We start from the raw sequence: 12,089 nt of genomic DNA on the forward strand, positions 1-12,089 counted from the left end.
CTCGCCAGTGTAAAGCTGCCGGAGATGCGCGGCCCCGGCCGCGAGCTCATTCAGTTGCTGAATTGCGCGACCGCTTCCGATTTCGGATCGCGAAAACGAATGCGCGAGCGACCGTCCGATTTTGCTTGATGAATTAGGGCCAGAATTCCAGCTGCTCTCTAAGTAAACTGCAACTCTGTTTGAACAAAAGCACACTGATCCACAGTCAGCCTAACTTAGAGCCACCTGTTGCTCAGCACAGTGTGTGCTAAATAGGATTCTGGGAATTAGGTAGATGTGGAACATGGAATTGGTTATCCACCCCAGCCTGCTCTTGCAGTAAAACCAGCCCCAGAGCAGATATACTAGCAGTTCCTTGCAAAAAACACATCTTTGGTTATACCTCAGAAATAATATCTGAGGTAACGTGGCCGCACGTACCTACTATCCAGCAATTTACCTAGTAAGATGAGTGACCTATTTGTCCCCATAAAAAAATTTTGGTTATATTCAAACAGTTGCCAGTCCTCAAGGTCCCACCATTTTAATGCACGGGTCAAAGACCTGGGTGGGGGTCTCCGTTACCCCAGAGGGGGGTGATTGGGAGATGAGATTAGCAGAAATCGGCAACATTACATGTTTTATCCCATATTAGTAAAGAGTGGGCTTAGGATGGACACTGGATATGTGGCCAACAGTGAAAAGACTACATAAGGCAGGGATCAGCAAACTTTTTGGACTACTAGGTCATTTCAGGAGGTGAAAAAGGCACACTAGGCCAGAAGAAACAAGGTGTCCAATGAAAGGTTTTTTATTTAAAAATACGGTATGATTAATAGGAAACATGATGTTGCATGTTCTTAGAGACAGATACAGTATCGGGTTTTAATCAGGTTCAGTTTCCTCCCACATTCAAAAAAATGCAGTTAAGTTAATTGGCTTCCCCCAAAAAATTTATCTTCGACTACATTAAAGACATATGACTATGGTAGGGACATTAGATTGTGAGCCCCTTTGAGGGACAGTTAGTGACATGACATCAACTTTGTACAGCTCTGCATAATATGATGGCGCTAAATAAAACTGTGTAGTAAGAATTATTTATCAGATGATTAATTTATGATTAGTAACTAATCATTAATATATGATTACATATAGGGATAATAAGGGATTCTATTGTAACATCAGGACATGAGACGTTTTCTAACTCCACCCAATGAAGTCTCATAGAGGGGAAAGTGCTTTAGGCTAACTAAAATCTGTGCTGCCTTCAGGTAATAGTGAATGTTTGGAAGCCTCCTTTGACCCTAGGGGCATGAGGAGTATGTTTGCTAATTCTACTTCTTTTAGTTTCCTAAATGAAGGTGAAAATGTTTGCAGGTAAAAGAGTTAGGTCTCTGCTAGGTATCGGTACAGGTAGGGCTTGAAAGAGATACATTTATTTTGCCCAATGCTATTCTGCCAAACCATGAGCGATGGGACTGCAACCACCTCTACAAGTGAGCATGAATGTGGTGAAATAGCATAGTGTAAGGTATCTGGGGGTTAGGTGGATCCTAAGATTTACGATCAAGAGGAGACTCCAGGAAACATCAAAGTTGGATTGCATTAAACAAAAAAGTCTAGGAGGTAAGTTTATATTTATATTTAAAGCTTGTGGCTTATCATCATTGACATTCAGACCAGATAAAGAACTAAATGAGCTTGAGTAGATTAGGTAGAGAGACCAGCGGGGAAGTAATGTATAAAGGAGGTTGTTCGCAAAAAGGGCGCATTTATGATTAGCCTCGCCTCATCTCATTCCCTTATTGTGTGGGTGTTCCTGTATAGCTATAGCTAAGGGTAAACCTTCAGCCCAGGACGTAAGTTCAAATTTAAAGCTTGGGCTTATAACTATTGACATTCAGAACAGATATAGAACTAAATGAGTGTATAAGCTTGAGTAGATTAGGTAGAGAGACCAGCAGGGAAGTCATGTATAGAAGGATGTCGTCCGCAAAAAGGGTGCATATATAACTAGTCCCACCTCATCTCATTCCCTTAATGTCTGGATGTTCCTGTAAAAAGTGAAGGGGGTCTGAATACTTTCTGAAGCCACTGTATGTATATACATATATGTTCACTTTTTCCTCATAAATGCATGCATAGTTTCGTGAGACAACTATGTTATTTCTGATATAGTAATCAAATGATAGTAAATTAATTTGATGTTGATTGGTTGTGGGAGTCAAATGTCCCAAAGTGCATATGGTCTGCTCATAGCTGCCAAATGTAGAACACTTTATAACGTGGGGATCTTCTAAGTTCATGTGTTTCAATGGCAGTAATTGATTCCTACAAGGAAATGTTTGAGGAAATATCAGATTTCCTGGTATATAAATAGAGCCCTTAGTGCATAGTTACTGTTCATATTTGCACAATAGATGTGTCCTGGCTTGTTTTAGCTTTAGCCTATACAGTATTAGCTTTATCTTAAAAATGACCTACTAACAATAACAAGGGGGGGTTCTCGGGGTCACAAAAAGTAATTAGACAACGTTGAAATGTCATGTCTACATTTAGTGGTGAGGCTATTGATTAAAATAAGCTTTGAGCTGAAAGCTTCTTTACTAAATTACAATGTTATGGTGTCTAGATTAAGAGGGTAGGGCCATCCTGTATGTAACAAAACTTCTGTCAGTCAAAAAGTTACACACAAGTAATGCAATGTTCAGCATCTAATTAATGCCATAAAAAAACAGAGTGACTGCTATGGTTAAATCAGAACAAGCCAGTCATGGATAAGTTATCTTATGCTATAAGGTGAAAAAAAGGAAATAGAAATAATGAATGTTATTTTAATAAAAAGAGGATTAAGAAAAAATTGTTACAACGACCACTAAAGCCGCATACACACATGCAATTTTAGTCATTAGAAAGGATCTTTCACGACCCTTTACAATGACTAGCACTGCACGATGCATGAACGAGTGCTGTACATACAGCACCATTCTGCTCTATGGAGAGGGGAGGGGGAGAACGGGACGGTCCTTCGGACAATGAATAACTGGTGCTGTACACATGCCAGATTCTCGACCGATATCGTCCCTGAGTGGATTATCGGGCGAGAACTGTTGGACGTGTGTACGTAGCTTTAGTCTCTTAGGCTGGGTCTACACAGACGTTTTTAAAAACGCACGTAAATGTTCCTACTGCGTCTATACTGCGTTTTCAAGTGTTTTTAAAGCGTTTACATTTGAAGTGCTTTTAAGCGCAGGAAAATGTAGGAAAACGCCCCATTGAAATCAATGGAAGCGTTTACCCGCGTTTTTGGGCATTAACCTCGCATTTTAATTTTTTAAACGTTGCAAGCAACACTATAGATAACGCTCATAAATTTGCCTCAAGGAAACGTCCTGGTGTAGATTAGCCCATTGGAAGGCATGGGAATTTCAAATATGGGCTCTTAAAGCCTCAGGTTAAACGCTGGGAAAAAACATCCGTGTAGACTAAGCCTTAAGATGAAGGGGAATGGAAGGTTTGCGAATATGAATGTATGGCTGACAAATGTGCAGGAACTGGTTGTCAGACAGCACAGATCACAATCCTTATGGATTTTGTAACTACCAGTAACATCCAGACATCCTGTGGCAATCACAATGCTACCACCATTAAAATTACTTTGATGACACAATGCCCCTGATTCATCAAGCAAAATCGGATTATCGGTCGCGCATTCGTATTAGCGGTAATCCGCGATCGATGGCCGCGCGTACTTTCGCGCTTCCAGCGATCGCGGATTTCAATGATGAATCAGGGGCAATGCATGAAACATATATGGTCTTGTGATAAAAAAGTTAACTCAAGTTAAAGATTTATTTTGACCTTGTCATGGTAACTTATCTCCTGAAATGCCCATTTCATACATAGTATACTAGCAAAATAGTAGCACCTTTCTTTAAAACTATAATATTAACATTGTCACATGGAAAGAAAGAGAAAAAAGACAGACTTTTATAAGAAGTAATGGTTTAAAAAACAAATGTATTTTTATCTTACAGTCATTTTAAGCCTTAATTAGACAAAGTCCTACTAAACTAATTCCTGAACTAACATACTCCTCTTATGTAAGATTGTTAGCTCTTCAGAGCAGGGTCCTCTTCTCCTGTGTCACTGTCTGTATTTGTCTGTCATTTGCAACCTCTATTAAATGTACAGCGCTGCGTAATATGTTGGCACTATATAAAACCTGAATAATAATAAGTTTATCTTCTATAAAAAAGGAAAATATTGGAAGATTTAATTAAAAAAGGACCAAGTACAAATGTCTCTGCTAAAACTAGAATCATATGCAATGGCTGTGTGTGTGTTAAACAAATCTGCTTCCGTTTTATGGGTAAGTAAGAACATGACAAAGGACTGGATGTGTATATGAACTTTACTAATCCTTTTTAAACCTTCCCTAAATATGATTGATTTATAAGTTAAGGCCTATAGAGTCAAAAGTTTTAATATGTAAATATAATAATAAAATACTTTCTAAAAATGAACAAATCATATTCAAAAAATTGTGATTAATAAAATCATATACTAAAAGATTCAAGGATGTTAGTTGTTTAGTGATTTATTGTTGGGGCAGTTACTTTTTACCTTGTTTATAAATGATATAGGGCCTACAAATAAAGGTGACATTTCTGTATTTACAGATGAAACAAAGCTGCAGTGGAAAGAACTCCCTACTAATGTACAGTAGTAATAAAGTTGTACACTTGGAGGCAAAAGACTTGCATGCATCAAACAATCTAGGCGAGAGCACAAATGGGTAAGAAATGACTAGGCATTTCACTAAAACCTTGGTGCTCAACATGTGGCCCTTTGGCTCTTATTTGTCACTTGGGGGGCCTCTATATTACACTCTGATATTTTGGGAGGAACCTGGAAGGACATTGTATTTAAAAGACATAGATGAAATAAACAGCTACTTTTAATGAAATAGTGGAAGTGGGTAAAAGTTGAAGTCATTATTTCAAGCTGATTTGGATAATTATGAGAGTTGATATTACAATCATGGAGAAATAATGAAAAATAAATGTTAGGATTTTAAAAATGGATGTTTTAATAAAATTTCTATGCTATACATATGTTTTTTTTGGTTTTTGAGCACTGCCGAGAAAGTCCCATGTTTTCTCTTTTGCTTTGTATATTATGCATTATATAAAGTAACCAAAGTTTTTCCTACCTAGGTGCTTACCCAGGACAGTGAATTTCAAAATATTAAAGCAGACATATTACTAACCCTTTCATGTAAAGTAAAAATTATCTTGATCGTGCTTGTTGATTATTGAATTCATGCTTGTGCAGAAGGGACTTTTTCCTATATGGAGAAAAAATGCCAATGTCACACGTGCACATTGGGGCCCCTGCACAGCTGTCCCCTGATGTCACCTGAACTCGAGCTTGTGCAGTGCGAAGTCGGGTGACGTAACCAGACAGAAAAAGAAGACAGATGAGGATGGCAGCGCCTGGTGCCTCCTTGAGGAAGGAGGTTTCCAGGAAAGTGCAGGACCCAATCCAGGAAAGGTCTAAAAGAAATTGAGGGAAGAAAAGGTGAGTTTTTTTTAAATATAGTTCCACTTTAATTGGTATGGTTTGTTTCACACTACCTTGGCATTCCTGTGCTGTCCATTAATTTTTTCGTATTTATATAATGAATCTTGCTGAGAGACATATCAGTTGTAGAACAGATCATTTTTAAGGTAGCTGTAGAGAACACAAATCTGAAAGCATTGATTCGTAAGGATACAAGATTAGTGATCTCTACTAGGCCCATTTAATGTGTTTCTAGGCAGTGACTGTCTCGTGAAGCATAACGCCAAACTCCAACAACTCCTAGCTTATGTTGACAGTCTCTGACCATCTCATTTAGATTGTCTGCAGTATCTGACATTTCTAGTCTTTAACCTTGTCTTTTTGCACTATTACTGATTTTTTTATTTTTTGTAGCATTAGTTATAATTATGTGTGGCCCTTTGCGGGAAGCTGACCACTACTCTGCTGGATCATAGAATCATTAACAACATGCCAAACTGTTGATTTACAGGTTGTATGGACATAAGGAAAAGAGAGAAACATATCCTTCCTCCAGAAAGTAATACAAGGGTCTTACCTTGAATATACAGTTTAGTTTTGTTTTGAGGAATTTATTCTTTATTGAAGAGGTTTTCTTTTAAAGCTGTGTGGCTAGCTAGATTTTACAGAAGTGTATTTCACTGAGTTTGGGAACTGTAAGTTCAGGATAACCATGTATAAACACATAAATAGTCCACACAATAAACTTGCAAGTGCAAAGCTCTTTACTTTATGGTCACTACAAATGTCAAGGGTTTATTTGTCCATAGAGTAAAATAGTTTTAAAGCCTAGCTTTGGGAAGGTGAAAAATTTTAAACATCCCACCCTTACACCCCCCTAAACCGATGCAGAATATAATGCTAATTTTGTCAGTCATGTAAAACAGAGTAATCTTAGAATATTCCATGGTTGAGAAGCCGGCTCCTGTTTATGGAACCAGTCCAACATCATTGTGTACAATACAGGAGCATTGTGGGAAAAAAGCTAATTAATTTTCTATATGCTCATTCCCTAGATAGGAGCTGTTCAATTCCAGTCCTAAAGGGCCAGGATCAACACACATTTTTAGGATTTCTCTAACAGGCTGCAGTTAAATTAGCATGGTATTGTAATTAGACTAAAAAAACTACCTAGTGTTTTTTGTACATGTCTGTAATGTTTTGTAATCGTTTATAATCTACAAGGTCTGCTTGTAGATTATAGACATCCTGTATGGACCTAATTTCATTACATAGTTTGGAGTCATTTGCAAACACAGAAATTGTACTTTTAATCCCAAACCTTATATCATTAATAAATGGTAAACAGTAAAAGATCCCAACACTGAACCCTGTTGTACACCACTAATAACCTTAGACCATACAGAGTATAAATCATTAATCACTACTCTCTGGATGCAGTCTTTAAGGCAGTTCTCTATCCATTTACAGATTGACTTTTCCAAACCTATTGACCCTAACTTGCATATTAACTGTCTGTGGGGTACTGTGTCAAATGTTTAAGCAAAGTTTAAGAACACTATATCAACTGCTATTCCGCTGTCTACCTGTTTACTTACTTCCTCATAAAAAAATAAATACATTTGTTTGACAACCTTTGTCTTTCTTGAAGCCATGCTATGACTTAAAATATTATTTTCAAGCAGAAATTCCTCTATGTGGTTCTTTATCAAACTCTCTAGGACCCTTCCAACTATGGACATTAAAATGATTGGTCTGTAGTTACCTGGTAATGACTTTGCTCCCTTTTTGAAGATAGGAACCACATTGGCCTTACGTCAATGCATTGGTACCATGCCAGTGTATAAAGAGTCTCCAAAAATTAGAAATAATGGCTTTGAAAAAACTGAGCTTAGCTCTTTGAGGACATGTGGATGTAATCCATCAGGTCCTGGTGCTTTGTCAACCTTAATGCTGCCCGTTTCTCAATCATATCAATTATCAGCCATTGTGAAGCGTTTAAAACAGTGACATTGCTATTTTGAAGTTGGACTCTGCCATTTTCCTTTGTGTACACAGGGCTCAAAAAAAGTATTTAGTAAATCTGCCTTTTCTTTATCCCCAGTTACCAACCCAGAGACACCCTTTAGGGGCCCACAGGCTCAGGTGTGATCTTTTTGCTAATATTTTTTAAAAAATTGGGGGTTTGACTTACTTTCTTACTCTCCTTTGCAATATGTCCTTCATTTTCACGTTTTGCACATTTTATCTCCTTTTTACATCTTTTGGTATATTCTTTATAGTTTTCAAACAATGAAGGTGATTCTTTATTTTTATATTTTTGGAATGCCCTTTTCTTGTTCTTTATGGCTTTTTTAACATCAGCTGTGAGCCACATAGGTTTCAATTTAAACCTCTTAACGGTATTACCTATTACAATATATTTTTCAGCGTGTATGTGTAGAACAGGCATGAAACATTCCCATTTCTGTTCTGTGTTCTTTGTAGACAATATCATCTCCCAGTTCAAGCCACAGATAAATGAAATTTTGCTCTACCTTTGTTTGGTATTTACAGCTTCTATCAAATGAATCATCTTCCACTAAAGCTCAGTGTGGTACTAATAAGAATGACCTAGGAAATTAATCAGAAGATCTTCACACAGGAATCTATTTTAGGGTTAGTGAGCTAAGGTATTCTCACACCACAGTATCGGCCGTGCGCTGCTTACGCCTGGTTGCCTCCTCCCCCTTCAGAGCCTCAGTCTCCTCTTCGGCCGCGGTTAATGTGATCGTCGCTCGTCTTGCTTTCCTGGCTCTCCGCTCTTCTAGCCTAGGTTTCTCCTACTCGGTGAACGGCCGGTGACCGCAGCTCCGGCGGAAGGAAGATGGCGGCTGAGGGCATGATCCTTACTAATCACGATCACCAAATACGCGTCGGTGTCTTGACGGGTAAGAAATTGGCGCCGAAGCTTGGCCCTCTTTATTACCGCTGTGTATGTGTGAGGGTATGTGTCCGTGCGCCTTGCCCTCCCCTTCACTTTGACAGCCACTGTGATGAGGCTGCAACCGGCAAATGGGAGCTGCAAAATGGCACCTGGCTTTCCCCGTGCTGATCCCTCAGCGGCCCTCCAGGCTCCTATGGCTGCTGTGACTGAATCTCAGATCATGCTCCCTACTGCTATTACTCTACAAATGTGCATGCGGGCTGCTATTGTGCAGCTGGGTGTCTTAATATGTATTATAACATAAAATAATATGTATTTGGCGTACTGGAATATGCGGTGCCTTTATTTCTGTTGCATTAGATGTCGTTCCTCCTTCATTTTCTGTTGGTGCTTATGCAAAATTTTACAGATACATCTGTGCGGCATCTAAATCGTGCCCATAACTATTGTATATTTATCATATGCTACTGCTGTCAATCGGTGCTGGATTGAGCTTTGTAAAGATGGATGTCCTTGCACTAATAATTTTTGTTGCTATTTTAGCATCATTTTCGCTGGATGCACACAATAATTCCAACCTTTTGCTGTCGTGTATGGTTGTGTGGCTTGATGTCAGGCTAAAGCCTTGTATTTGTAATAGGCATCAACACGAAGTGGGAAATTTCACCTAATTATTCCCTAGAACATTGGATAAAAGAATCTAGTGTATGTGTCATGCTGTTATTTTATGTATTTGTTTTTTTTTGCTTTGCCTAGTAAATTAATGCAGTTGCTATGCCTCCCCCTTGGATTTTCATTACATATAACCTTTAGCAAGATTTTTAATGATGAATGGGTTTCAGGCTGGCCATAATTAATTTTCATAGATAAGATAATAAGATAAGATAATTCTTTTATTTTTTAGCAATGCCTATAATTACTTTTTTGTATGTATTGATTTGGTGGAATACTCCAAATATTGCCTGTGTATTTTCTTTCCTGTCAAGCTTTCATACAAGCATATGATATGTCTGAACTCAGCACCCACATCTAAACATGCTCGCTGGGTAAGGGGAGGGTAGTTATTGGGAAATCCACCCATGGAGACCAGATAAGGATTGCAGTCATTTGCAAAGCATGATCTTTGGCTCACAATGGTGTAAGCAGGACGTGGACGCTGCAGTGGGGACATACAGTAGCAAATCTTCATTGTGAATGCTAACAAAGCTATTTAGACAAACGCCAGGTTGAAGTATTTATTGAGGACACAGCGGCCCATCAACACAATAAGCTCGGCTGGGTTTTGTTTCATGCAGATCTATTTCCAGTCTCTTATAGTGGCACTGAGTATTAGGTGATTGAGTTTTACAATCTCTCATATTTCATTGTTAATAACTGTTTTTTTCTCGATACACAGTAATCTTCCTTGTTCTTATGGTGTTCTGGTATATTTGCATTTTATCAAACAGATTGCCAGTTTATTATTGATCTGAAGCAAAGGCTTTCCATCCTCCATCTCTTCATCTAGATCTCGCCTTTTTTTCTTCAGCGTGATTTATTTATTAAATGGGAGGTATCAGAGTTTCAAGCTCAGTGACGTACAAAAGGCAGAGAGCCTGAAATGAGCGATCTGGATATATTATTTAGAAGGTGATGACAGAAAATCTGCAATGTAAGGGGATCCCATTCAAAACAGAAAACGCTATTGTTGTGTACTGCTGAAAAGGGGGATCTGTGAAAGCACCAGTGAGCAGAAATGTATTTCTAGTTGCTGATATCATTGCACAAGCAGATTTCCAGCTTTAAGATGCAGATTTTATGTAGTACAATGCAGACATTGCAGCTGACCATAGCTTTCGCTGTGGTGGTCTCTTTCTCAGTGCAGACAGCGGGTTTTTTTTTTCTTTCACAGACCGACAGTACACACAGGGCTGACTCGATCATTATCCATTTGGCAAAATACCTGCATCTCATACTATATTTTTACCCTGCTGTGATGTTATTTTTATGTAATAATACCCAGATAAAAATAGAATGTATTCTGGGAATTCCCCTATCCCCTCTTGGTCTTGTCATGGAGCTGTTCCTGTATAGTGGTGCTGAATCCAAGCTGCTTGGCTCCCACCAGCCATCTCAGTATTGAAATGCAAATGAAACCACGTATCACAACCTCTGGCTATGTGTAGTTGCAGTGTTATAAAATAGCAATACAAATAAAATACATATGCTATATTGGAGCCATAAAGACGAATACACGAAAATTTGCAATATTTAATTTTATGTTATATATAGAAGGGAGCATAAAATGTAATTTTTAATCTGTTCTGTTTAATTGAACCACATGTGTAAATCTGCTTTAAAGTTAGTGTATTGATTAAACATAACAGGCCCCATGTGTTTCTTTCAACATACATTATTTAGGTAACATTATTTGCTGTGCAGATTTTCTTTTTCAATGTGAATACAAGTCTAGACAGTGTTTATTTAACTTGACCACATACTAATTATTAGTTCAGTAGATGTTATTTAAATGTGTTAAATTCTTAGATTAAAAATTGTTTTCCTTTCCTAGGGATAATTGTAAAACTGACTTTTATTTTGTTTATACTGTTGGGATAAATAGTACATAGTTTCTGTAAACTATTTAAGTGTCTTATACCCCCCTAAGGCTACGTACACACGTCAGATGATTCTTGTCCAATAATCGCCTCAGGACTAGTATCGGACGAGACTTTGCCGTGTGTACAGAGCTCGTCCGAGGTCATTCATGGATCAGGCCTGGCAGATCCATGAACAATAATAATGCAAGTGAAGGGGAGGGAGCGTAGCGGGGTGCCGCTCTGTTGTTCTCCCCCTCCCCTCTCCACAGAACGGTGCTGTATGTACAGCACTCATACAGTCTTTTGTCGTTGGAAAGATCGTGAAAGATCATTTCCAACGACAAATTGAGCCTATGTACGTAGCCTAAGACTTGTGGTAAACTGCAAGTTATATGCTTAAGGTGAAAAATTAAAACACCTTTACTTTCGCAGATCTGTTGATCCCTCTGGAGGTTTTCTGGATCAGGTCCTGATTTCACATTGTGCAGGTTGAAGATTTGATGTCGTAGCTTGCAGTAGATGGAAGAAAAAAAAGAGTGCTGATCTCGCTGCTTATGAGATCCCATTGAGAGCGCAGAATCCTAACCACTAGACCACTACTAAAACTTATAGCGTACCTAAACTCATGAAAACCACACCAAATACAATCAACTCTCTCCCAGGCACCATTTATTTTCTATTGTATCAGTATAACAAACAAAACTATTTTTTTTTAATTTAGTACTTTACTACTCTTAATAGCCTTTTTATTGCAGTCATTTTGCTGTTTTTGCTTATTTACCCTTATGAATATTAGGTGATGATTGGGTTGTAGGCAATTGGACTGATTTTCTGAAGGGGATAAGAATCCTAATTTAAAACACGGTGTGACTACCTAAAGCGGAAGTAAACCCAAAACAAAAATATCACACTTAGCTTCAATCCTGCAGGTCAGACATCCGTCGGTGTTCTTTTGGGTTCTGCCACGTCCCGGTATCTCTCTTTGGCCCGCACAGAAGGAGCGCTAGGTGCAGACATCTTCTCTCTTCTGCGCAGGG

General features: G+C 38.4%; 1 protein-coding gene and 1 long non-coding RNA gene across 32 annotated transcripts in view; one reads left to right on the plus strand and one right to left on the minus strand.

Moving 5' to 3' along the window:
- Window positions 1-5,050: 5,050 nt before the first annotated feature.
- LOC140342682 (uncharacterized) lies at window positions 5,051-8,318 on the minus strand. Its single transcript, XR_011923124.1, has 2 exons — window positions 7,742-8,318; window positions 5,051-5,540 (listed from the first exon to the last, which is right to left on the minus strand). It is a non-coding gene; the product is annotated as an uncharacterized lncRNA (long non-coding RNA).
- The window catches only part of GPHN (gephyrin), a 401,006-nt gene continuing 397,216 nt past the window's right edge, over window positions 8,300-12,089 (plus strand). For 17 of the 31 annotated variants that reach the window (XM_072428979.1, XM_072428983.1, XM_072428988.1 and 14 more), the window contains exon 1: window positions 8,301-8,477. In XM_072428979.1, the coding sequence (XP_072285080.1) occupies window positions 8,414-8,477 (64 nt within the window). In that variant the 5' untranslated portion in view covers window positions 8,301-8,413. Of the gene's footprint in view, window positions 8,478-12,089 lie in introns of all 31 variants that reach the window. The other 14 variants (XM_072428998.1, XM_072428997.1, XM_072428999.1 and 11 more) reach the window with 4 other exon arrangements.

The sequence above is a fragment of the Pyxicephalus adspersus genome, chromosome 12 (genome assembly GCF_032062135.1).
Source record: "Pyxicephalus adspersus chromosome 12, UCB_Pads_2.0, whole genome shotgun sequence".
NCBI lineage: Eukaryota > Metazoa > Chordata > Amphibia > Anura > Pyxicephalidae > Pyxicephalus > Pyxicephalus adspersus.